The following is a 27,386-nucleotide window of genomic DNA, read 5'->3' as shown; positions in this document are numbered from 1 at the left end:
ATGTATAAAAAACTTTTTTTTCTAACAAATCTGAGTAACAACAGTTTTTCAATCTTTACTGCTAAAGTCTGAACAGGGAGTTTTGATAAATATGACATCAGGAACATGTTTGTCTTAGATGTGGTGATGCGATACAACAGAAGGCTGTACAGTCAGTTACCACTGAAAATCCTGTAGTACGGTGGGGACACTGCAGGCAGCTGTTCAGAGGAAGTCCATCTCTGGACTGAGGCTGTGAGGGTCGAGGTGCACGGAGAGAGCTGCTGCCACCTCTGGGTCCAGGTCTGCACACTGGGACTCCAGCTGGACCAGGAAACCCGGCAGCAGAGACGCCAGACAGGAAGGAGTGAGGAAGACCAGAGAGATGAGTGAAAGCTGCTGTGAAAGTTGATGTGTATGTACAGTATGTGTTGGTCGGTCACCTGTCTGAGCTGACTGGAGGACAGAGCAGCTGGAGATGTCTGTGCGATGGCTCTCAGAAGAAACTGCTTGGCATGGCTCAGAATCTGGAAAGGCTCCATCTGACGATACAATTCATAGATCTGACATCAGAACAACGTCACAGGTGTGAGTGACATCACTCTGACATAAACTGTCATCTGAGGCGCAGTCACCTGACTGTCAGCACGCTCTGTGGTTGGTGAAAGTGTGTGTCCTTCCAGGAAGAGCTGCATCAGACTGATGTAGCAGAGGACAGCAGTGTGGAGGAACCCTGGACAACATACAGCGCTGTGCTGCAGCTCAGCACTCTGCTGGAGGAGCAGGCTACACACACACACACACACACACACACACACACACACACACACACACACACACACACACGCGGACACACGCGCACGCACACGCACATCACAAAGTATGACTGCAGTTAAAAAAAACTTTTTCAGGACTATTAACCATTATGTAAATACATAATATTGATAAATCTTTCTAATTTTTCTTAAAGTATACACATACGAAAAAAACAAAAACAAAACAGACAATGAAAAAGAACCATGAGCAGGAACGTGTGATCTTTTCTCTGCAAAAGAATTACTGATCTGTAAAAATAAATTCAGGCCTATAAAGCATTACATAGTCAGACTCTCCTGTGAAAACACTCCCTGGTCTGATTCTTCTTACCAGCCACCAGCAGTATATTTATTAAATATTTATCTCTTTTCAACCATTCTTAAGGTATATCTAAAATATACAGTCTTCATCTCCAGGAGCATTTCACATTTAGAACTTGTCGAGCATCTCTCTCCAGTAGTCTCTGATGTTTTGCACATTCTTGCTATTAAATATTTAACCTGATGCACTTTAATAATAGTTTTGGATTTCTGCAAACTTTAAATCTCTTGCTGAGTTAATTGATTAGTTGACGGGCTAACGGCAGGCACTATCTTCAGTGTGTGTGAAAGTCGAAACATGATGCTCTTAAAAAACTAACCTGTAAAAGGCCCAAGGCATCATTCGAGTAAACTCATCTGATGTCACCATGGTAACTGACTGGTAAACACTTCGTTCTAGAGTTGGGGGGGAAGATACAGCACATTTAACAGTGCATAAATACACCAAAGACAGCAACTGTGACTGGTTTTACAGGATATGCACCGTACCGTTAGATTTAAAGAGGAGCAGCCAGTCGGCACAGTCCACCAACACAGACAGAAGCTCTGTGCAGAACGTCCTGCTTTTCTGATGGTTCTCCTCCTGCAGAAATAACACAGCCAGAACAGAGTGTGTTAAAAGGCTTTACTGCTGTACATGAGGCGTTTTAGGCAAATAAATTAGGGAGTGTGTATGGCTTAAATGAATGTGTAAAACCTTTGCACTGTCTTCAAGTAATAGTTCAACAGTTTGGGAAACGGGCTTATTTGCTTCCGTTCAGAGAGGCAGACTGATACCGCTCTCATGGCTGCACACTAAATATGAAGCTGGTTAGCTTAGCACAAAGACTGGACACACACCTGGGTGGCTGCTCACACATTCACACAGAGCTAAGGTGTCTCCTGGCTATAGCTTTATGATCAAACATCCCCTCCAGACATGTTTTAACATGGATATAAAGTACTTTGAATAGTAATTTGCGTGTGGCCCTCCTGGACTATGCTGTGTTTCTATCCAGTGTGGTTCTCTGCAGAGCGTATGTGTAACAAAGAGTTGGTACATATACAAGTGAGTCAGACCTTGCATGTGAGTGTGCATGTGTCTCATTAGGGTTTATCAGTCTGAGCTCGGCCTCATAGACGTATCTGTCTCTCTAACTGGATATAAATACCAACTGCTTTAGTCAATGTAACCTGAACCTGAACCTGAACCTGAACCTGAACCTGAACCTGAACCTGAACCCAGCCTGTTGGTGGATTAGGAGAGTGCATGGTTAATTACCTGAGGATACAAGAGCGCTGACAAATACTCATTTACACTCAGGAAAAGCAGAAAAACTAGCACCTGGAAGAAGACATGACACAGCGGCAGGTAAATACATGACAGGTGGAAAACACACCAAAAGTAACCTCTGGCTGTTTACAGAACAAGTGTTAAAACAAAATCATTCATATCTGAAATTAACATTTTTAGAGAGCAGGAGCACTAAGGAGGCCTTGATCCAGTGACACTAATTAGCACGCAGGTGACTGAATACCATGTTTATTTTTGGTTAACTTACTGTACATAATGGTTGGGCTTTTGAATGGAAACCCTAATATCCAAGCACACTGGTTGGTTCGGACTGACATGAGATGGTGAAATGACTCTCACCTGCCGATACTGAATGCCCTTCTCTGGTCGCAGCGTATTCAGGGCAGCACTGACAACCTGGCTGTCCCTCCCACGGCCTCGCCAGGCGCGGTGCAGACTGGCAGCGAGCAGCAGAGGGGTGGCTGCCGGCACTGGCAACGGGCCCTTCTCTAAACTGAACAGAATTAACTAATTAACTAGTCAATCAATTAACTTATATGCCTCTGCCAGCCAGTCCTGTTACAGTTTACATCCTCTTTCCAGACTCATTTGATGTATGTGAAATATGGTCACAATGTCCCCTTCTGTTCTGAGCTAAGGTGTTGAATAATGGCCTGAAAAGTGTTTTTTGCAGTGAAGCTGAACTTTGACCTTTTGGACATAAAATGTTATCACGTCATCACTCTCTCCTATGAGGCATCTGTGTGAAGTTTGCCATTAATAGATAATTAATTCTTGAGTTACGTTCAAAAGTGAGGTCACAGTGATATCTGAGGAACAAAATCTAGTCTGAGACTGAACTTCCACTGCATTGAAAGCAGAGGACATGAGACACTAACAGTGCAGAGACAGTGGTTTTTGAGAATCAGGTGTCACCTGCAGGCCCAGTTCTGACAGTCAGTGAGGAGCTGCAGCTGCTCTGGTAGAGGCTCTTCATCATGTAGACGACTCCACAGTGACAACAGCACCGGAGACAGACGCTCCCACCAGTGCTAGGAACACACACACACACACACACACACACACACACACACACACACACAATATATTATATAATAATGATGTCATAAGGATATACTGATGCTACATAACTAAATGCAGGACCATTTGTTACATCTAAAACAAAATATTTCAGTCGTATATTGAACCTTGAAGATGTACATTTGCAGTTTCATGTTTTCTCAAGGATCTTCTACAATGAGTCTTTATACCTCGAAACACAACAGGAAAAGGCAGACCACTGCATGAGAGTCCAGAAAATGAAGCTTGAAAAGATAACTAAGTTTATGGCTTTATGGAGAACAAACAGTACCACTGTGGAGACCAGGAGCAGAGGGCAGCGTAGACTGATCTGAGACCAGGCTGTGTTGACTTCATCTGCTGAGCGTCCACATCGTACGCTGGCACATAACACGCCCTGCAGGGGAGACACAGATAGCACTCACTCTTCCTCTCTCTTGTGGACAAACAGTAAGAAATGTCTCTTAGCTTTGAGTCCGTCTCACTCTCAGGAGGTGTGCTGTTAGATGGCAGGGCAGCAAGCCAGCCGGAGAACACGCCTTCCTCTGTCACATGACCAGAAGGAGAGGAATGCAGACAAAGAAGGATGTGAGTCGCCGATTTTCACTAAAAAGGAAATTTCTCACAGAAAAATCCCTGCACATTTCCCAACAGCTGATTTAGGACAGAGCTCACCTGATGCTGGTTGACGTGTTCTATCAGCTTGTTACAGTCCAGAGTCGTCCTCCCTCCTTCAGTCTTTACTTTAATGAACAGCACTGCTGGGAGAGCTAGCATTACTCTGTGACAAACACACACATGCAGATTTCAGTGGCTGTACGTGAAATGACAGAGATGATCGACATGATACGTTTGTGTACCTGTTCCATGAGTTCACAGTGTGCTGCAGGCTGAGCTCGGTGCTGATGCTCCCTGAATCTGACATCACCGTGGAGGAGCATCTCTCAGACACTAACTCAAACAGGAAGTCAGACGCAACAGCTCTGCTTCCACGGCTGCCAGAGAGGTCGGTCACTTCCATCTCATAGACAAGCTCCTGCACAAACACAAACACAAACACATGCACACACACACACACACACACACACACACACAGATGATGATTAAACATCACCTTCCTGAGCATAGATTTTTGCCTTCTAACTATGAATTTTCATCATGGTAATGAACTGTTTTCACTTGAACTGAAGTCACACACATACAGTGTACTGTATATATTATATATTGTATACACACTGTACACACCTGGACTCTGGACAGGACATCTGGCAGACAGGTCCCTGTTTCTCTGTGATCCGGTTTCTCCAGGCTCTGATGGCTGCTGACAGAAAACACATTGAAGAGTTGAACTTTTATTACAGCTTGATTTCACCTTGATACACTGCAGGTGTCATTCATGCTGACCTCTGTACTATCCTCTTATGGAGGGTTTCTATTGAAAAGATCATCATGAAACCAGCCTGTAGCACTCAGCCTCACAAAAAAAGGAAATCTTTACAATTTGATGTCTTCTGTAAATTTGTTTATGTGCAATAACAGCATTAATTACATTTTACATATAAGACTTTCCTGTGAACGTGCTGACACACCTTAAGTGCTGGTCCATGATGGCATGAAGCATATGAGAGCAGAGGTTCTTCATGTCTCCTCCACAGCCTCCCTGCTCCTCCGGGCGCAACAGGAAGAGCTCTGAGCAGGCCCACTGCTGGTACTCCTGACTACACACACACACACACACGGACAGACACACATACACAGTCATTAAAGTTCGTGTACTGACTTTGTTGACTTCATTTTTTGATTTATCCACTCAATGTCTAATTGCATTTGTGTTTCCTGTCTTACCGCTCGGGGTCTGACAGTGCATCTTCCCTTCTCTGTACTCTGAGCTCATTGGCCAGCCATTCTGAGAACGACAACTTGACAAACATAGCAAAGGGCGAGTATTTGTTGTAGTCAATTACATCAATCCATCATTCGATTTCATTTAACACATAAATGAAAGTAAGAAAGCTACCGATTGCTAGCTGCTCACTAGTATGTAATATACTCCACTTTCATTCAGCCAGACCAGGATGCAACAGACCCAGTGGACCCATGTTACCTGATATTGTGGTACGTGTCCGAGCTGATGGAAAGCAGGGTGTCTCCACAGATGCCAAGCAGTCTTCCTCCACGTGCTGTTAGTGTCTGTGGCAGTGCTCCACAGGCTGGGCACGTTCTCCTCCTGGTAGTCACTCACTGGACCACCAGCAGTGATGGGAGCTCGTCTGGCTTCAGGCAACAGTCTTGGGATGAGGAACAGGAGCTGAACATACACACAGTTACACAGAGAGTTGAAGTAACACAGTAAAATGTAAGTAAAATGTAGCAAAACAACCTGCATACACCTGCATTAGCAGTTTCTACTGTTGCTTTATCAAACATTTAATTTCTTTTAAATCTTAATGGTGTGAATGTTTTCCTGTAGACCTTTCATCACATGTCTGACATGAGTCTCATGACAGTTTTGTATAGCACACACCTTCTTATAGAAGCTGTTGAGGATGTAGTCTTGCTGTTGCTGCTGAGGCAGTGATTCCCCTCTGCACATCCCATAACACACAGCTGCCACACACAACCTGCACAGCAACGAGGAGACTGGGAGTCAAGGTCGCAGCCAGGCCAGATGCCAGCATCAGAGACATTTCGAACAATGAGTCTGAAACGAGTCAGCTTCGGTGCGTAAGCTCACCTGACACAGAAGAGCATGTTAGCATGTGTGCTGCAGACCAGTGCCGAGCTGAGAGCTTCTCCAACAGGCACTGGCTTAGGCAGAAGGGGTGGGACCAGCTGAACTAGAGGAGCGTGGGACATGGAGGCCTGGAGGTGGACCACAAATGCTGCCAGACCGAGTAAATGACCGGCGCTCAGCAAAGACCCCTTTTTGACAGAAGAGGTTTGTCAAACTTGTGAGTGTATGTAAAAACAAAACAATCCGGACAAGAAGTGAGGCAGAGAGAGTGAACAGACACACAGTGAAAGAAAGAATTTGGATTAATGCACCTGGTTATGAAACAGGTCCCAGAGTCTGTGTATAAGGCTGGAGAGGAGCTGTGTGTTTCCAAGCAGTGCGCTGACAAACCTGGAGGCCCACAGGTTTTGTCTGGAGAGGCAAAAAGTGTGCGGTGAGTCACACACCACAAAGAGACAGGAGACCTCAAAAAACACTGAAATCCAGACCTGTTCACTGAAAACATCTGGCAATAATCAAATTCCTGTAAGACTTTCAAAACACTTGTACGACTCACTTGTTAGGAGGGTTAGCTCGGGAAGTGTCTAACACACACTGGCAGAAGTTTCTCAGGATCATGTTGACAACCTGAGGACATGATAGAGAGATTATTTACAGAATACATTTCATTACTGACATACAAACAAAGAGCCAATGAACACAGCAGACTCAGCAATTTTTAACATGAAAGCAAAGAAGACAAAGAATTTCATCAGTGATTACTTTGGTGTGCAGCTCAGAGGACGGAGGGGTGTTTATGTGAAGTTTGAGGACTGACTGTCCAATCAGCTCATCGGGGTGGCCAGGGAAGATGACACTCAGAGTGTGTGAGATCCTGGACAGCAGGGCCGACATCTCTGTGGACACACGATCAACATGACAGGCACAAAGATAAGGGATTCCAGGGTTGGGAGTGTGCAACACGACCGAACAGACTGAGGACGAAACTGAATTTTGAACACTGAATTTTACAGTTCATACTGTTTTTATTATTCAACTCCACAAGTACATCTGTGTTTTCTGCATCCTGGAAATCTCAGGGCGTTAATTAAGGTTAGGTTTAGGTTAAGGTCAGTGCGTGTGATGTACTGTATCTCCTTGCTGGATATCTGCTTACCTCCGTCATTTCCCTCAACAAGCAGTTCTGTGAACTCCCGCAGCTGAATCTTCAGGACCTCCAGAGGATCATCATTAGTGTCCAAACCCACAACGCTGCCTGAAAACACAACACAGCATAAACGCAGGCATCTGTGTTTCATTTATTTGACTGGTGTACAAGAATTACATCTGTCTTTGTCAGCGTTACAAGATTTCAGCTCTCACTGCAGCCACACATACTGTACGTGTGCTGTGACAATATTTCACTTCAGCATTCACTCATTTTCAAATATGGTCATCTCTGTGTTACAGAACCCTCTAAGATACTATGAGGCCAACATAAAAAAAGCTGAATGATGAAGTCAATGATTGTCATCTTTGTCAGTACAGAACAAATGATCGTTATAAAGAATACCCACGATCCTGCTGCCTCTGTTTCTGGCAGGACTCCACATATGATGAATACTGTGCAGCAGGGATCTTATCTGCTCTAAAAACAGACAATCAGCTGTCATAAAGGTGAAGAAAATACATGAACTAATCACAGATAACTAGAGCTGGAGATATAACATTAACAGTCTGATGGTTATTCTTATCAGGCTTATAAACACAAACAAAAAAATGATTCGCAATGATGTTAAACTGATATTTGTTAAAATAATACATTTTGGGAGATAACAAATACATAACAGAATAAAATCATACAAAGTCACGTCTATAAAGTCAGTGTAGAGAGACAGAATAACCATAACAGTGAACTGGAGGAGCTAAAATACACATTTTACAAGCTTCTGGTAATAACTCACTTTTTAAGAGCTTCTATGAAACTCATCCGAGTGTCAGCTTTGACAGGCAGCTAAGATGAAAGACAGGTAAATTTCTGTGACGTGATGTGATGATTTGTGACGAAATAACAAAAATAACTCACACAGAGAATGTGCTGATCCAACAAAGAATAGAAAATATTAAGGCGAAGGTGCTCACCACTCTCGGTGTCAGCAGAGCAGGGAGGAATCGTGCCAAGAAATATGGCCTCCGGAAAATACTGAGAGGACAGAGCTGTCAGTCCATGTCCATGTCTCTAATTCTGTTATGACATCTACATGAAACAGATTTTTAAAAGGACCCTCATACACTGATGCAACTGATAATCTGACTGAGTACCTGGCCTCCATGACTGTGGCAGAGATTCTTCCTGTGCTCTCAAACAGAGACAAAGCCTTCTCCACATCCTGGACAGCCTGGCACTGGAGCAGCACACACACAAACATTACACCGTTACATTGTTAAGATATCTAGAAAACTATCTTAAAATGCAACTCAAAAGTAAGTAAGTAAAGAAAGTCATCACATCTGTCAGAGGTGTGGGGCTGGTAGTGGATTAATATAATTTACTGCATCAATAATTAACCAGGTGCAGAGGCACAGTTCAGACACTATGCATGAAATGTTTGCTTCAGTTCTCTTTGCCAGTAAATTAAAGAGCCTTATCAAAATCAGAGCGTTTTGTACTGACATTTATCATCATCTCTCATTAACGAGAATGCTGAGGCACCAAAGATTCATCAACAGGAGTTATGACACAAAGACACCACTAGGTGTCACTGTTACCTGCACTGATGCTCCACCTGCAGCAGAAACATCCTCATACAAACCCATGTCCTCCACAGACTCCTGGACAGACAGACACACAGACAGACAGATTTTAAGAAAGGCAATCTCAAGGGCAATAACTATTATAGTACAATCTATATGGAGGATTTTGACCTTTAACCTCTGCTCTTACCTTGAGGTCAGCCAGTCTGGTCTTGGCCAGAGAGACGTACTCCATCAGGAGGTTGCGGTGTTTCACAGGTACGTATGGAGGGTGCAGGATGTGAATCTACCAGGTGAAAATGACAGTGAAGTGTTGAGGTGTTGCTGCTTTCTTACAGCTCACACCGTCAACTCTAAATCTCTCAGCTAATGGTGTCACTTTTGAGCCGAGCGCAGACTGCAGACCAGCGGTGGAAGAAAGACTCAGGCCTTTTCTTCAAGACAAGTGCCAATAACACTATATAAAAATACTACATTACAAGTAAAGGTCCTGCATTTTAATTATTACTAAAATGAAAAATGTAAAATGTAAAATGATATCAATAATGTTTCAGTCAGACATATGCAGAACATCACCTTGAGGTACTGTGGGGGTTCAAAGGGCACCAGGTCAGAAAGGAACTTCAGCAGAAACACCAGAGATTTCTTACTGGTTGCATGGTAGCCACTGCCTCCACCGAAAGACATCTGAGAAGGCACAAAGGAATACTGCAGCTTAAAAGATGAGATCGGTGTGATCAATAACCCTATCGATCCACACAGACACACAATCCACCTTTGTTTAACAATCCTGAAAAGTAAGAAAACATACAGCACTTACAGAACATTTAAACTGATAATCATCAAAGAACAGGACATACATGCTTTGGTCTAGACCTTGTTTCAGAGGCTTTTTCACTAGAATAGAATCCAGTTAGTCACCATGGATTATATGGTGAACGACACACCAAAATAGCTGCTGGTCATGGTATTGAGAAAAAGCAAAGGTGCTAAATCTCAACAGCACTAATCCAAACACATCAATAAACTATCAGCTGGTGGTGAAAAGCTCATATGAAACCTTGAACCAGTCGCTGTAGGAGGGGAAGATGCCGGCTCCCTCCAGCGCACCCTGTCGAGCCAATAGGAAGGCAGTTATCATGCTCTCCAGGTCATAGCCTTCGAACGCAGAACTCAGCAGTCTGGACAGCAGCTCTGATCGAGGCAGAGAGACACAACAGTCCTGACAATCTCAAGTATTTACAACTGTCTGGGAGCAAAAGAGAGTCTGATTTTTATTCATTTTCCTTTGTGCACAAGTTAATCTGATACATTAGTTTATTGGTTTAAGAAGTTAAGCTTTTATTAATAATGCTAATTGCTAAATACTCATTCTAACATGAAATCTGAATCAACAAAGTCAAATGAGCATTATTAAGCTAGTTTTTTTTTCATCAAAATGATCAAATTCATTCTCAGCACAAAAAAAAAAACGGCACTCTCAGTGAGTTTACCTCTCAGGCTGGGCTGGGCAGAGGGGTTGTAAACCAGCAGAGTGGAGAGGAAGCACAGGACGTGTTTCCAGTTAACCTCATGGGTTTCCAAAATCTGCTGCAGGTGACACAGCAGCTGCTCCATGCTGAAGATCACAGCCAGCTTTTACAGAAACGCAACAACAGCGCAGATGAGTTACAGCTGTTGGTTGCAGCTAAGAACATCATCACAGATAAATCAATACTCTCAGCACTGTGTTGAAGGCCGCACACCTGAAGCCTGAAGTGATTTGACTGCTGTCTACAGTTTAAAATACATGAATGACACTGACTGTGTACACAGCAGAGGAGTGAGCCTGGTTACCGCTGACATGATGTGCAGTTTAGCTTAATTATAAAGCTATAAAAAACAGCGTGACACAGATACACACAGTCAGCCACTTGCAGAGATGCCAGCTAAGAGTCAGATTTCACAGATGGCTGTGAAGTCCAAAGTCAAGAGAGACAGACTGAGAGCAGGAAATATTTGAGAAGCTAGAAAATGCATTACACATATACCCTCGAACATGTGAAGTCATTTAATCTTGACCAACTTCACTATACATGAGGGTTCATAAACCCAGTCACTTGGAATAAATGAAACACTTACCTTGCGGAAAAGAGAGGTCGTCAGCCGGCTGACTTTTGCAAACGTCCACTCATTCTGCAGAGTGATGGCATCTGACACTGAGGACGTATGATTTAGCTGTTACACTTCAGCTTTTTACAAATGGTTTTGTTACCATGATCAAAGCAAACAGTACAGTACACACTTATTTCAAAGTCTTTCCAATTTCCTGACCAATTTGATGTTGTCAGCATTGTGTTTAAAGGTACAGGGTGTAAGAAAGGACCACCTGTTGAAGGCCACCACAAACACATAGGGTTTGTTGTTGTTCACACCGCAGCCAAAAGAGCCGGGCTCAGCAGCCTCCCAGTGAACACAGGCAGATCGGGACCGAACATAGCGCCTAAGATCAATGAAGGCCAGTTTGACAACAGGGAAAACAGCACAGAGGTGATTTACAGAGGCTCCGACCAGGACTCAGACACAGCAGGCGGGAAGAGGAGAGGCGTGAACCTGGAGATCATCTAGAGGAGGGTGAGCCATCACCAGTGTATAGAGCCAGAATAATTTCACACCTGACTGTGAATTTAGGGTTAACGCAGCAAACTCGTCGCTCAGATGTGTCTCTCAGCTGAAACTATGGGGGGCTATGCTATCGACTATCGCTTCTTCAGGTAAAAAGTGGTACTACGAGACATGACGGGCTACAGCCAGCTTGTTTCATTTTTTTAATGTTTTACACTAAAATTCTGACCATATCTTACACATTGCACCTTCAAAGCAAAAATTAAGCCTAATCATTATAAAACAAACAGCATCAAGCTGCTGAAATGGTCAACAACTTGTCTTTACCTGTTAGTCGAGGCTTGTAAGTGAGAGTCTGTGTGAGGGAGTGAGTGAAGAAACGCCGAAGAGCATCCGCTGATGCTGAAACTCCACACAGTGAAGCGTCATATATCTGAATCCTGTACAAAACACAGGACAGAAGAATAAGAAACATATAATATCATATATGTTCTCAATGCTGAGGCCATGGTCAAAAATAACCCACTGTTTGCTCACTGTAGATAAAATACATCATCTACAATATAACAATGTTGAAAGCGTTCATGAAAATCTTCTTTTAGTACTTCAGTTTTACAATTTGGACTCTGAGACTGAGAACAGATATGCGTGGTGTTGCAGTGTGCTGCTCTCTTAGACTACCTTCACATTTAAATGAACAGCTTTCTGCTGCAGACAGGCTGTGAGTCTCAGTGTTAAGCACGCACCCTGAGCAGAGAGAGCCAGTTACAGTTACTGTTGCACTAAATTAAGCAGCCTGATCACAGATGCCAGGTGCTCTGCTTCAGCATTTCAGGAGCAGACAAGCGCCGGGAGTGTTCACAGTCCATTGTCAGAGTTTACTGATAACAGGCATCATCGTTCAGCCAGCTGCCGTCCTGCTGGATTTAAGGGTTCATATAAATGTGGTGCAGCTAGCAGGCAAGGCAGCAAGTCTGCACAGTCAGTCTTGTGAAGGGCATCTTGTGAAGTTTGACAGCTATGGTAAGTTCAACTGGGCATGAGACCAAAACCGCACAGCTGAGGAGTGCACAAACATCAGCTGGACCCACAAAATCCTGCTTTCAGTGGTGGCATGACAGAAGCCGACCAGCATGTATTACTGGAGCTCAAAACAGATGATGTATCTTTTGCTATTAGGATCCCAAAATCAGCTGCAGGCCAGTAAGCTGGATAACGGTGCATTCAGGCGATCCTCATCAACTCATAAAATCAGATAACAGCATGTGAACATGTCGTGTTTAACAGCCATCTGCTTTTCAGTTGTCAGTCACTGATACATTAACTAGATTACAGCTGAAGCTATTAGTCTAGTAATCATTAGTCGACCGGCAGAAAATTAATCTGCAGCGATTCAGCTAAATGAGCATCCTCTAGTCATTCTTTACTGCTTCATTCTTCATTCATTCATCTTTACTTTAATTTATCTACTTGTTAGTCTGCTGGAACTAGACAGAATTTCAATATACGTTGTGCTAAGTATGACTGTATATGTCATGTGATATTGCTAATAGTCTGTTTATGTTCTGTCATGTCTTGCAGTGACATTTCTACTCAGGTCTCTTTCTTCAGACAGAGGCCTCAGTCACAGAATGACTATATGAGTTCATCGAGGTTAAAAGACAAATAAAAGACACAGAACCATAGCTCGGCTCCTGCTCCAGCAGTCTGCAGTGACAGACTCTTCTCAACAGTGTCCAGAAGCCCTGAAGAAGACAAAAAAAGACAAGAAAAAAACACATGTTTAAAAGCAATACAAAATTGAGAGTACTAAAATGAGAGTACTAAAATGATACTTAGACATCATAGCAGTTAGCCTTTGGATCCAGAGGTGTCAGTTAAAGTGCTTTACTAAATAGTTCATCAGGACAGGGTAAGTGGGACAGGGACGTGTAGACTCACAGAAGAGCATGTCGTCCAGCACTGAGCAGCAGAGCACAGAGATCCTCCGGTCTGCAGCTGCTGGCTCACTGCACAGCCCAAAGCCAGTTCCCACCAGGACTCCAACCACAGCTAAAACACAGGAAATCTTTTATAAGCATTACCCTTAGCAGCAGAATACACCAATTGGTGAACATCAAGCGGCTGGGAAACTACAAAAATCCTTTGTAGGGTTGGGGTAACCCAAAAACTGCAATTCCCTGAACGGCTGATCCACTCGTGCTACACCTTGTTGGCCATGAGTTTGATGGAATCAAGCATCACCAAGATGGTGAAGGCCACTCCACCGATGAGCACTAACTTTATCCAAGCACAATGGTCGCTGCAACTAATCCTGTTTAGCATGTTTCAAGATTGACCTTTTTCATCACTGTGAGCACATCCCCACAAACTGACTGAGGCACACTGGTTTGTCTTTCACTTCAACAAAAAATAGAATGGTTTGTCGATTTCTCTTAGAGAACGTGACGTCTACTTTTCTTTTCTTGACAGTGTTGATGATGCGTAACCACTACGTGCATGCTGTGTTCGGGTACCACCGGGAGGGATGTGTTAGTCTACTATTTTAGATTATCTTCTTTAATTGCAGGAAAAAAAAGAATTTCTGTCGAGAGATTTTGTATTCTTGAGTTGTTATTTTTGTATTACTAATTGCCTCGGCAATGATCAAGCAGTCTCGCAGGTCACATACTGCCTGGAGTCTGGACGTTCTTCAACCCTGGTCAAGGTTATAGCCAGTTTAAAGTATTGTAATGAGCCATTTGCTGATGAATGATTAAGGTTACAGCTTCCAGGAAACACAACTCCAACTAGACAAGAGAGAGGAATGTGCGTCCTTACTTGACAACACTTTCTGCTGAACCTGTCTGGTCTCGTCTTCTTTCTGTGGAGGCGTCCAGCTGCACAGAGCCTTCAACTGGGACACCAACCACAACCTCACCCCTTCATCACTGAAGAGAGAAAAAGCAGCGAGAGGGCAGCGCTGAGTGAGGGGTGAAAGATCATTTCCTGCAATCAGGAGTAGGTGTCAGCTATGCTTTTAACTTTTACTCTGCTTGAACTCAGAGTGACTTGGATACCCTTCTTTGGGTGCATGGAGCTCATATCTGAGTCCTTCTGTGAACTAAACTCAGTGAACCCCGTCCCAGTCTTGTAAATTTAGCCTAAAACACTTATCCAAGGCATGCCCAAAATAAACTGAAAGCTTGAACCATTTGAAGCATATGCATGGTTTTGGTCTCTTTTTGAAAGGGAGCACTCTCAAGTTCTATCTGCACCATCACTTCATCTGACACTGAGTAATAGCTGTCTGAAGATACTGAAGAAGAAGGTTTTTACTTCCACCTGAATATTTTTTGCAAATGATTGCCTGCCTGCAGATGATTATATCTGGGACTTTCTAGCTGGAAAACACAATGGGACCACAGCATGAGGCCTTACCCTGGTCCAAGTTCAATAAAGACTCATAACACAGAGAATGAATACTTCCATATGTTTTTCTAATGTATGTCTACGCAAATAAAAGATATTTATGATACCTATCTAGACAAATATCTGTATTTATATTCAGGTAAACTATATTTAGGCCATCTATATTCATATTTTGGATACATATACTCATATTTAGACTATATGTCTTTCTACTGAGGTCTTTTATTGATCACAGAGGTCCGATTGAGCCACGGCAGTTTGAATGTTCAAGTTTGAATGTTTCATCATAGGTTGTCTGAATTTAACTAATCCAATCTGTGCAACCCTAAAACCTAACCTCATGTTTCTGAGAAGCTTGTAACTCAACCCACATAAAAAAAACTTTAACATTTCTTACCTCTCTAAAATGTATTTCAGAGTGAGAACGTTGTAAATGTGAAGATGGTACACCACCTCCAGTTTGGGCAGCCTCTGTAAAAACACCACAGTGAATATTTCATTTCCTGCATCCATTCAATGATGAAGAAGTTTTCCCTGTTATGACAGTTCAGACCAACTGTAAAGAAATAAATGAACAAAGTGTGTTTATGTGCGCATGTGCACCCATGTTCATACACTGTATCTGAGGCCGAATTTACTTCTCCAGTCAAGTTAATATTATTTATTTTGCAGAACAGCATGAATCACGGTTTGTCTCAATGTGCTGTTTTTTGAAGTTACTTTTAAGTTACATTTTTCCAGTTGAGGTAACCCTAACCCTCACTCTAACCTAAACCTAACCCCTATCAGTCTTCACCCTAAAATGTAATGATTTAAATAGTGGGCACCTGTATTTTGTCCCTACAAGTAAGGTGAGTCCCCACACACACCTACCTGATCTCTTCTGTACTCCTGCCAGAGCAGTTTAGGGCAGAAGACTCCCTGTGACAGCAGTTCTTTGCTGGACTCCAGCAGGACACACAGCTGGACCTGGAGAGGACAGGAAGGGGACACACTGATTTCATATTTGAATTGCTTTATGTGCTCTGAACAAGAATCCTGCAGATATGAAAGACAAACTCAAGGTGGAGACTTCTGTAAAACCATGAAGGTAACAATCTGTCAACAGACATGAGGCAGAAACCATTTCCTGTTTGGCTAATACCTCGATACAACTGAAGTCCCACTCCTGCAGCAAGTGGCGTCTTGTCCTCCATACAGAAGGACAGGATGCCACGGGAAGAGAGATTAAACGTCTTTCTCAATATCTGATACTCAATTCTTTCTTTCGTCTGCCTGGAGCTTTCTCACCACAACCCACAATTTATTCTAATGATGCTACTAAATGTTTTCCAAGCTGTCAGAAGGTCTTCCATTTCATTTGTGCATTGCATTGTGGGAGAACTGTGTACAGCAACAGAGAAATCAACAGTATTCAGTATGCTTACCATCTGATTTCAATGCATTTTGCCACTTTTTCCAATGTAAACACACTGCTGCTTAGATTTAGTGCGTAAGTGTGGGACACACTAATGGTCTGATGAACAGTAATCTTGAATTTGAGTGCCGATGTGAAGCGGCAGCTTTAGTCAGAAACCTCTACAAACAAAAACGCTTATAATCCAATGTAAACTATTCTGGGATTTACTAAGTGCTTTACAAATGTTATGAAAGCCCGTACTGAAGTTGTAGACTGAAGATGATGTTTTTGCTTTTGTTTCAGTAAAGCAAAAGTTCAGATGGTCCTTTAGATCAGGGGCGGAGAGACTCCGGCCCGCAAGACCTTTTGATCCGGCCAACAAGGCAGCTCGAAAATCCCAAAAAGCAATAACTTTATTTCAGCGATAAAAAAGTAACATAACAACAAAACAGAAGCAGATGCAGAGGGTCCTGCTTTCCAAGAGAAATCAATGGGCAAAGTAAAACTGTTCAAAGTGTCTGGAATAATTCACAGAGATGAAGGAAAACCTGTTGCGGAAACTCAGTGATAGCAAGTGTCTGTATGCTTTGGTCTTCATGGTGGACATTACAAAGTACCTCTCAGAGCTGAACCTCAAGCTCCAGCAGCTTCTCGCCTCCCTGCTTTCAAGCGTCAAATCATTTGAAGTGAAATTAAAGCTGTGACAAGTGCAACTGCAAAGAGGAAACCCTGTGTATTTTCCTGCTCTGCAAGAACAAAAGCCTGCTGTGACATCTGAATACGCTGCTGGGTGTGAAAACTCCTTCAGGTGTTTGGTGAGAGGTTTCAGGACAGTAAACATAAGGAAGTGCATATATTTGCTGTTTAATGTGGAACCAGCTGGTGTGTCTGACAACCAAAAACACAAAATCACTGAGCTACAAAAGCAACAACCTCTTTTCAAAACTGCCTCTTGCAAAGACTCAGTTCTGCTCAAGACCGACTGACCCAAACCTGGAGAAGCAGCTGCGAGTAGTAGCATCATCATCATCATCATTATCATCATCATCATCATCAAAGTAGTCCCAGCCATTGCACAGGTTAGTGTGATAAATGTGTTCAATAACTTAGTATGGCCCGGGGCAGCACCAATGAACAATTGTGTCAGGGGGGCCAAGGCCAACCCCCCCGAACGCTCACCTTAATATAACGTCAGATCTAACAATGAGACACTTACTCTCTGAGAGGACATGAGCAGCCCTCTCCTCTGGTCCTCTTCCTCCTTCACCTCCTCAGTTCCAGTGATCTCCATCAGCCTCTCCAGCACCATCTTCACTGCCAGCACTGCCACTGGAACAGCCAGCTGCGAGGCCTGACGTCTCAGCTCACAGACTGCTCACGGACAACACGACACATCCTGTAGTTTGTAGCAGTTACTTTGTGCCAAAGTTAGCTTGTCATCATTTGGCACTCCCCGTGTGAGCAGGGAGCATTTCCTTAAAGCCAGATTTCTATTTCTGCATTTAATCTACGCTGTAGGTATGCCTTCACACTTCACTAGAAATGTAACGACACTTTGTGGCGATGAAGACCGCAACAAGTTTGTGTCAAGCTGCTTCAACCTGTTGAGACGCTGAGACACAGCCGTATGAATGTGTCTAGCAGCAGGTATCTCTGGGTCACAGCGGGTCACATGAGCTGTCATTTCAAATTTTTCCCCTTTGACAAAACTGATGGCTATTTCTGAGACGTTGTATCAAACACTCACCCAGCAGTGAACGTGAAACGGCAGATGAGACGCATTCAGACTCTGCCTGCTTCTGCTCTCCACTCTGAGTGTGAAGAATGTGGCACAGATCTGGATTCTACAAAAAATAAACCAAATACAGTAAAGATACATTAATATGATATTAGTGAAAGGTAACCAACTACTGAATCTGAACAGACCACTTCACGATCAGTTCCTTCTTCTACACAAGTCCCTTGCACAATCAGCACAGGTCTACTAAAAGAGTATCACAACTGTGTCATTCATCCTGATGTACTCTCACCAATAAAATGTCTTTTTTTGGCTGTTTTTATGCTATAAAGCAACCTTCATTTGAGCCAGAATGCAAAGCAGAATATTTTCCACCCAAGCCAATCAAGTGGCACGTAGGGTAAATGCAGTATAAAGGCCTGTATAAGTGACAAATCTTAGCATACAGTCCACTATAACATTACAATTTCGTTTTAGAACCCATTTAGAGGCACATCTGGAGTAAAAATGAAGCCATTACATCATCTGAGAGTCATGACAAGGTCAGTTGTTACACGCCTCTTCCTCAGATTAGTCTAAAATGTTGTTATTATGACAGTTTAATGTTCATCAGCCCAGCAGGTTCCCCCTCACTCACCTCCACCTCCCTGAGCAGAGCGCAGAGGTTCTGCTGCTGCTCCAGCAGCTGGATCGCTGCCTCCTGCAGCCGCTGACCGTCATCCTGCTTCGGCCTCTTCGCCACACGACCAGCTGGGAATACAAGAGTAGGTGCTCAATGCTCAGACTCCTTCAAGAGTTCATATGGACACAAAGCACACTGTACCAATCAGTGTAAACTGTTGCTTTCGTTGTACAAAAATAATGGCAAAATTTAAGCTAGCTGTGAAAGTTGGCCAACCTAAACCAGGACATGACATGACTTCACGCATTTCCAGATACTTTTAGAAAGTTATTTTGTTGAAAATAAATAGAATTAGAGATACTTCTCCATTAAGGGTCTCGTCGAACTTAATTTAAAGCAACTCAGCAATTCAATATATTTCAGCTATAGACTAAAGGGTGTTACTTTAACACTACCACCAATGAGTCACGTTACGAACGTCAGTATTTATCGGGACAATATGTACACAGTAACACAGCTGGGGTGAATGGACTAGGTTTATTTAAGTTTGAGGGGATGTTTTTCATTAAGACTGTATTCACGTGTTGTTTAAGCTGATAACCAACAAACTCCATAAGTAACGTTAACTCTGTCCTACTGTCAACACACCGAGCAGGTTCGACAGAGTCCTTTTCTCGGAGACAAATCCACTCGACACACTCAGAGACATTTCACGTTGGCTGAATGTTTAAACACGCTTCCAGAGAAAGTCGACGGTCGGCCAAATGGACTTCTTACATAAATGCATTTACAGTGTTACTAAAAATTTACTGCGCTGAACGCCAACATTAATTCGCGGGCTTGCTTGTTCAAGCCGCAGCGGAAACGTTTCTGTTAACTTCCTCCTCCGTGTTTTCTTCTTCCTCTATTGAGTTTTTGGCTGTCGGGATCCTTATGAATTCTTTTACCGCCACCTACTGGATTATAACAACTTTACAGTGAGTGAAAACCATTAGAGTGTGCACTAACAGTGATCCCATTTCCACAGGGGAGCCACCAGCTGCCACAGGGAGTGCCACTAGGTGGCAGTATTGGCCCATATAAATTACAGAAAGACACAGCCGAGCAATCTAGCAATATAAACATCAATTAAGACAGTAAAAAACAAAAAATGACCACTAAAAGCACAATAGATATAACCAAAACACTTGGTAGGCTAAAATGAAAATGAGGATAAAATCTCTGTGATTAAATGTGAATAGCACAATGTTATAGTTTAAAAAATGAACAACAAATTAGAAAAAAAAACAATAAAGCTTCTGTGCTTTCAAGTCCAAATTGAGAAAAAAAAAAACAAACAATAAAACGTGGTCCTGCATGAAAAATACCTCTAATTGAAATATATTATTAATACATTACAAGAACTTTATTTTGGTCTATCAGTATTATTGAGTTGTTAACCATCACATATAAATTACATCTAACAACTCTCAACCTTTTTCATTGAAAAATAAATAAATGAATAAAGTTAACAGACTCTCACTCTATCTATTTTTTTTTTTTTTCCATAGGACTCTGGCAGCTAGTGGCACCCCAGTGGGAGCTACAGCTTCAGTGAAAAACAAACAGGTGGAGCAGGATTCTTTCTCATATTTTAATTTTGTATTTATTAAGTACTTTTTTTTAAGTATTGTTTAAGAATAGTAAAAGAAAGGATTTGTTTTTCATTATTGTAATTGGTTGATATAAATGACTATAAAGTCATCATGAGTAAAAAGTGGATGTTTTTTCCTTTTTGATTAACAAAATGGGCAAAATCATATCTTCTGTGGTGGAAATAACTACATAATAAGAACGAAAAACATAAAATTAGAATGCACTTACTCCCCTCAACAACCATCCTAAAACAGATTTACTGCTGCTGACCAGTTGTGACAACAAACCATACATAGTAAACTGGTCCTATTGGACAGTGAGTCAAGAGAGGTGATTCTCAGCTGCCACAGGCTGCCACTGCAGTGCCACCTAACAGCAACCTGCAGCGCTGACAAATGAAGCCTGCAGTTCCTTGAATGGCCACTTGAGGCTCGCTCCAAAAGCTAGTCAATCCCCATAGACCTCCACATTGACTCCTGCAGCAACATGTCCATATTCCTGACAGCAGAAACATGAGAGAAGCTCTCTAACACGGCCTCATCCTGTAACACACATACTCAAGGTGCACTCTCTCTGGCAATTTCCCTTCAAAAATCAAACACCAGCTAACTGTCCTCCTTCCCCCATTCTCTGAATCTTGTCAGTGTTCTCGCTTCACACCTCACCTTCACACCACACCTGCAAAATCCAGAAATGACTCAGCCTCCACTGACAGTGACAAACCACTTACCACTCCCTTCTCCCCTCCTTCCTACTTCTGATCCAGGTGGGAAGCAAGACACACAGCTACAATCTCCAAATACACAAATCAGGGCTCTTTCTCTCCGCTGCTTTGATTCACACTCAGTGAAAACCGTCCCACGCCCCCTTATCCCAACTGAGCCTGCTCCAAATATCTCAGAGTTTTCTTCCTACAACCTTTTCAATCACGTGTGGCTCCATGAAAATCCCGTCTGTTTGTGTCACTGCTATCATCCCACCAAGATAAGTCTCCTCTTTCCTCATTTTCTGACTGGACTCGCTTGAATAATTACTTCTCTTCCTTTTACTTTCAAGTCCTCTCTTGTCCTCATTTCCAATTTCGCTCTCCAATTCCTTCTCCAAAGCAATTTCCGCCATCCTTCACCGCTTCGACCATCCGAGCACCATCCTTCATGTTTCCCATCGCGCTCCTCTCTTTCATTTGGAGGGACATAACAGTGCACGCTTCGGCAAGCTCCGTGACCGTCTCAGCCCGTGAGTGAGGAAGGTAGAATGCATATTGGTCTGTGACCTGGAGATGATGAAAATAAATTGCACTTAATTTTATTGTAGGCTACTTTATGTGATAACCTGCATGGATCTTTTTAGGAATACATGACAAAAATCCTGAATTATTTAGGTTTGAAAATAAGAAGTTTGACTGAGTAGCCAAGTAAGGGCTAGTTTTATTTCTTAAGCTTCGAAAATTAGGTAAACTAGGCCGAATAACACCAAGCTGCCGCCAGTCCATTGCTCTTTTCTGGTTGGTGGATTGGTGTTAAAATTATTTTAGGCAGCTGAGACCTCTGTCTGTTTTAACCGTTAATAAATTCAAAACTAGAGCTGTTTCAGGTTTAATTCACAATTCAAGCCTACCTCTGTCTCTCTCTCTCTCGCACACACACACACACACACACACACACACACACACACACACACACACACACACACACACAATGCCAGGGGTTAAGCTTACAAAGCAAACACACTCTCAGTGCTCCATGGTGGACAGTATCCAGCATGCATGTATATAAGATCAGCAAAGCCCAGCACAAACATAAAGGTAACAGCAACAAGTCTCCTTCTGGCCTAAAATAGAAAAATTTAACAATTTAAAAAACAATTTAAGCCAATTTTTCAGCTGTTGCTGAATATGAGGGTTAGATGAGAGAGAATCCTTGATTACATCCAAGATACTTGTATTTAGATACAGACTCAATCTCAGAGCCCTGAAATGTGGTGATAGGTGGAAGATTCAGTGCTACATTTTTGTCAGCATTCAAAACAAGTTTTAAATCACACAGGGTCTGTTGTACAGTATTAACGGCAGGCTGTAGCTGTAGTGTAGACACAGAGAAGTATATCACAGTATCATCAGCATAAAAGTGGAATTCTGTCATGGCTAGTGGTACATATGTTGAATAATAGTACACCTGTCAAGCCCCTCCCATTTTCCCCAGTATTCTCCCGTATTTTTAACCTTTCTCAACAACAAAAAGCAGGTGGCAGTATGCAGAACGTTAGATGTACTGCCTACGGATGAAGAGTCATTCACTCAAACAGCACCAGCAATAAAAAAGTTAGAAGAACAAGACCAACATGGATAAGTATCTCACCAAATGACAGGAGGCTTACTCGTACTTAATGAAGACGCCATGCTGTTGGTAAAATGTGCCATACGGATTTTAGGATTTTAGGATTTGAGTGTATCACACGGAGGGAAAAGTGATGTGAGTCAGCATGACAATCTGCCATGCACAAACGCACCCAAGAAACATGCTCCACCAATGACTGTATATACTAACTCTCCATCCATTTTTGTCATCGCCCTCTCTTATCCACTGTCTCACTTGACAGTAGCCAAACTCAAACCTGAAGCATAATGTGGAAGTGATGTGTACATATCCTTCAAGCAATACATATTTAAACTAAGTGCTGCATTTATCGTCATTTTTGTGTTTTCATGCATATAATGCAGGGGTGTTCATGTCATCTCACTTAGTGTAGGAACTAGTTAACTCAATCCTTGTTGCTCTGGTGATTTCTGGGCTCACTATGTGTACCCCTGTCTAAATGTAAGGGGTCTGTAGACAGTGGCAAGCATGGTGGGGCGGCCCAGAGCAGGGCACCGACCGTTCCCTGGGGAAAGCCTTTGGATACAATAAGAGAGTTAGAAGTGATAGCATCTGCCCTCGCATGATCCACAGTATCAAATGCCTTAGCTAAATCAATGAAAGGGGCTACACGATGTTGCTTGCTGTCTAAAGATTGAATAAAATAGCTCACTATTTTTAAGTTTCCTCTCACTGCTCAAGCTTTAGATGGTAGACTGTTGGCTCAAGTCACCCATTGCATCGTCCCTTTGTTCCTGTTTCTGTCTGGAAACCACAGAAAAGTAATACAGATCATCTCATCCCTAACATATCTCTAGCTCTGGGTCATCCCTGGCTGAAGCAACATAATAGAGGAAATGAAAGTGCAATAACCAATTATTTTGCACAAATATGTCTGCACTCAAATGTGTGTAAGTGTGCTCATGAGTGCACGTAAACAGTTGGTGAATGACGCCTGATGTTTTGAGTGCCAGAAAAGTCTCAACAAGGGAACAATGAGGTCTTATCAAATCTTATACAAACTAGCTTGTTTTTCTAGCATTTTAAACCTTTTAACCTTCTAACCTTGCAGAAAATGGTGGTTGTTGTCTATTGTCTTGCTACAGTAATTTCTGTATTAGTTTATTTTGACTCTAATAAACCTCTAATTCAGAGGCGTAATGATGTAGGCCAGAGAATATGGTGGTGGTGTTCCCATGCTGCTGTACATTAATTTATGGCTTTTTTCTTTACCTTTTTACATATGAGTAATGTAGTCATATAATGACAGCAGTCAAGGAATCCTAATATATGACCTCTCTGTGTTAAATTCAGTATAAATTTTGGTCAAAAAGCTAAAGGCCTTTCTAGACTGGAGGTAAACCAGTACACACCGTGTGGCTGTTTTTTAATTTGTTGTGTTGTTACAAATTTCAATGTGAATTTAACAGAGGTTTTGTTTCCTGGAGGTTCTGGTTTCACTTCGGCTCTGCATATTTAAAGGTGTGTTTGTTACACTCAACAACACAAAAGTGTCAGATTCATGATTTTTCAATGAATTAATTCAACAGAAAATTAATAAGCAACTGTTCTGATAATTGGTAAGTCTTTATCTGTTGTTTATCATTTTATGAGCACAAATGTGAAACTTTCTCTGGTTTGTTTCAGTGTCCGTGTCCAAAGGCAGTTAAGAGTGTCCAAAACTGAAGGATTTTATCTACTAGTAGATAGTTGAATGGCAATCTGCCCATTGAATTTTGATATTTTTGTGTGTCAATGTACTTTCTGGTGGAACTATAGGTAAGATTACTTGCTTACCTCTTGCTCACCAAAACATTAGGAATCATCGTCTTGGGATGCATCAAATTTCTTGGCAGTCTGTAGGACTGTTGCACTGGAACACCGTGCTGGAGAGGCAGACAGACTGACCAGTCCACAAAATGGTGATGTGATTTATTCATTGTAAAAAAAACAAAAGTCAGCGTATCCCTGATAAGTCCCTGTTGTTGTTGTAGCTGTGGTCATTTCTGCAGAGGACAGCACATGCAGCAATGAAAAGCCTGCAGTTGTGAACCCTGTAATCATAAAGCCAATAGAGAGAGTATACTGAAGATTAGATGCTGTGTGTCTACTGATGAGGGGCTAAAGCCTTTGACATGGGTCATCATGCCACCATAATCACCACACAAAGAGTATGGAGGGTGCGGGGTGAGACGCTTTGAATTTCACAATGAAGCCGAGAAATAGAGACACAATAAATGACAGAGAGGGAAAGCAGAGGTGCGACTCAATTCAGAGAGAAAACCTGAAAGACAGACAGGCAGATGGCAGAAAAAGCCTTCATCTGATACCCCTGCTGACCCTCTGACCCCGCCAATCTGTTCCCTGATTGGTTCAATCAATTCTACAGAGACCAATCAGCTCCAACACTGACCTTCGTATATTTCCTGCTTCCAGTGGCAAAGATGAAGAGAGAGATGTGGGAAATCATGATGGCAGCAGATGTGGCTGATAGGACAGAGGAGGGGAACTTCGGTGTCAGCGCTCTCCTGTCGGCCGCTTTCCCATTTGTTTCTGTTTTATTGTGGAAATTGTCAGATAACGGTAACCGTTTTAAAATAAAGTCTGACCCTGAAGCACTTTTATAAAGAGCTTTGAGTGCTGCAAATTACAATTCTGTATTTTTAGCCCACTGGTGACAGTATAGGGCTTGAAGAGCATCTATATATATTGATTTGTTTGATTGGTGGGTTGTGTCCATGCATGCATTTACAGAATCAAGCATCTCAAGAGCAGTAAATCTGCCCTGACTGGCCTATCCTTGATCTACATGACACGTGACATTGAAGCTTTGTGGTCCAAAAAAAATGTTGTCATACACAATTTTGCAGGTATTATAAACGAAGGGACAAAAAAAAGTTTTGATGGGATGATGGCACTGGATGAAAAGTCACAAGATCACAAATCTCAAATTCATTAGGATTCATCCTCTGAGGATCATGAACATCTGTAATTCTTTTTTCAAGTCCGTTTGTAGATTTTGAGATATTTCACCAGATCAGGAAAATGTTTAAATACTGAACCATTTTAGACGAACAGGAAGTGATGAATGTTAATCAATTATTGCTAATGTTAGCATTAAATTTCCCAAAAGGTATCAAAATATACAAGAAAATTTAACTTTATGTCTGGGTTTTTACAACACTACCCTCTGTTTCACACTTTTCCCCGAGGAAGTCTCCCAACTTACACACATTCTGCCTGATTCTCAGATCAGTGGTTTTTTAAGATGTATTTTTAATAACTAACCGAGCACAACAATATATCACCTTTAAATATTAAAATTAGTTTGTTTCATCTTCATACAGTGGAGAAAAAAAAGGGTTATAGAAGTGTTTTAACTCTTGTATTGTCTCTTAAAACACATCCCAGAGTTCCCATCTATCAACATAACTGCACAGAAAACATGCCCAGAGCTGTAACAGCTCTCTTGTTACAGTAGCAGTTAATTAGGTTGGTCAGGAGGGAGCTTTATTGATCGGCTCAGTTAATTGGTCATTTAAGTGTCCAATCCCAGAGGCCCATTCACCAACACAGCTACTGTTTCAGGTTGTGTGTGTTTGTAAATGTGTGAGAGAGTAAGGGTATGCGCAAAACCGCAGGACCCACAATACACTGCCTGAACTAACAGCTTGATATCGTCAAGCTATTAATATTCCGCCTCACTACTGTGGGTGAAATGGGAAAATCACACATTGTCTCCCAGTTAACAACATCATAAGAACTTGTTATAGACGTGAGGAAAGGTCAGTGGGTTAAAAAACAACAACAGTTACAGCTTTGTCTTCTGCAGGACCATGGAGATCTGCAGCGGGTTGTAGGGCGTTATCGTCCAACCAACAGACAATCCTCACCGTCCTTAGGTCATGTTATTAAAATCAAAGTTCTTACAGATCAGCAGTGGTCAAACACAACATCTAAATCCACAAATTTATTCCTGTAGTCTTAAAATCTTGAGCTTGTTTGGCCGTCTGCATCTAGGTCGTGGTTATCCAAGGAGGTTGATAGGCTGTTGACGGCTAATGACGGTGGAAGAGTCCTCACACTAAGACCAACAGCATTAGCCGCTGCTCTATTTAAGATACGGGCGATGGCGTTTGACAGCTCTGCAATCGAAACTGACCAAAGAATCAGCGTACGCTGACAAATGATGAAGAAGCTGCACACAAGGTGCTTAATTGCAGCATCAACAAAAGCAACTGTCTTAACATTTGACAGAGAGTTGGAGAAAGCACTTAGATAACTATCTGGCATAATGTTTCACAGTGGATCACTAAGGGTCGGGTCTTGGGGTGGTGTGGGGTTGGGAGGGGGGCAGACAGGACAACATGGTGTACTACTTTGGGTGTCACATTACTTTGGCCAAAGTGCCTACAGGGACAGAGTGAGGAGGAAAGTAAAGGCAGGACATGAGAAAGATAGACAGCAGAGAGAGGGACGGGGCAGACAGGGGTAGGAGGCAGCTCCTCAGAGGCCCAATATCACCTATATCAGGTTTTTAATAAAACAAAATATGAAACTGGAGCATGTGGTATGAAATCTGTACTATGATTTGTGGTTAGTGAATTATTTAGTAGTCTGAAAGTGCCTCTACCTACGGTAAGGCCTATTGCCAAGGGGAATAGTGAGTCATGTAAATGTAATACTGC

At 42.3% G+C, this 27,386-nt stretch overlaps 1 protein-coding gene across 4 annotated transcripts; it reads right to left on the bottom strand.

Moving 5' to 3' along the window:
- Nucleotides 1-4: 4 nt before the first annotated feature.
- Nucleotides 5-19,545, bottom strand: fanca (FA complementation group A). 4 transcript variants are annotated; one of them, XM_076733705.1, is made up of 42 exons: nt 19,358-19,545; nt 18,725-18,837; nt 18,097-18,193; nt 17,566-17,720; nt 15,824-15,919; nt 15,348-15,421; nt 14,360-14,469; nt 13,481-13,591; nt 13,221-13,284; nt 11,867-11,979; nt 11,057-11,133; nt 10,429-10,570; nt 9,996-10,129; nt 9,512-9,622; nt 9,126-9,221; nt 8,951-9,013; nt 8,504-8,586; nt 8,324-8,384; nt 8,146-8,195; nt 7,759-7,829; nt 7,359-7,457; nt 6,965-7,098; nt 6,759-6,829; nt 6,514-6,613; nt 6,203-6,390; nt 5,993-6,089; nt 5,573-5,776; nt 5,314-5,387; nt 5,058-5,186; nt 4,714-4,789; nt 4,329-4,504; nt 4,144-4,249; nt 3,954-4,013; nt 3,761-3,865; nt 3,325-3,440; nt 2,749-2,902; nt 2,377-2,439; nt 1,605-1,698; nt 1,436-1,511; nt 615-765; nt 423-521; nt 5-303 (listed from the first exon to the last, which is right to left on the bottom strand). In XM_076733705.1, the coding sequence occupies exons 1-42, from the start codon at nt 19,416-19,418 to the stop codon at nt 205-207; spliced, it is 4,353 nt and encodes a 1,450-aa protein (XP_076589820.1). In that variant the 5' UTR covers nt 19,419-19,545; the 3' UTR covers nt 5-204. The 4 variants fall into 4 exon arrangements, 3 of the variants coding, with proteins under 3 accessions (XP_076589820.1, XP_076589821.1, XP_076589823.1); XM_076733706.1 differs by having other exon boundaries at nt 4,714-4,786; XR_013077293.1 differs by lacking the exons at nt 5-303; nt 423-521; nt 615-765 and having other exon boundaries at nt 1,473-1,511; nt 2,749-2,897.
- Nucleotides 19,546-27,386: the final 7,841 nt, after the last annotated feature.

Source organism: Chaetodon auriga, chromosome 6, assembly GCF_051107435.1.
Source record: "Chaetodon auriga isolate fChaAug3 chromosome 6, fChaAug3.hap1, whole genome shotgun sequence".
Taxonomy (NCBI): domain Eukaryota; kingdom Metazoa; phylum Chordata; class Actinopteri; order Chaetodontiformes; family Chaetodontidae; genus Chaetodon; species Chaetodon auriga.
This window is presented reverse-complemented; position numbering and strand designations above follow the sequence as displayed.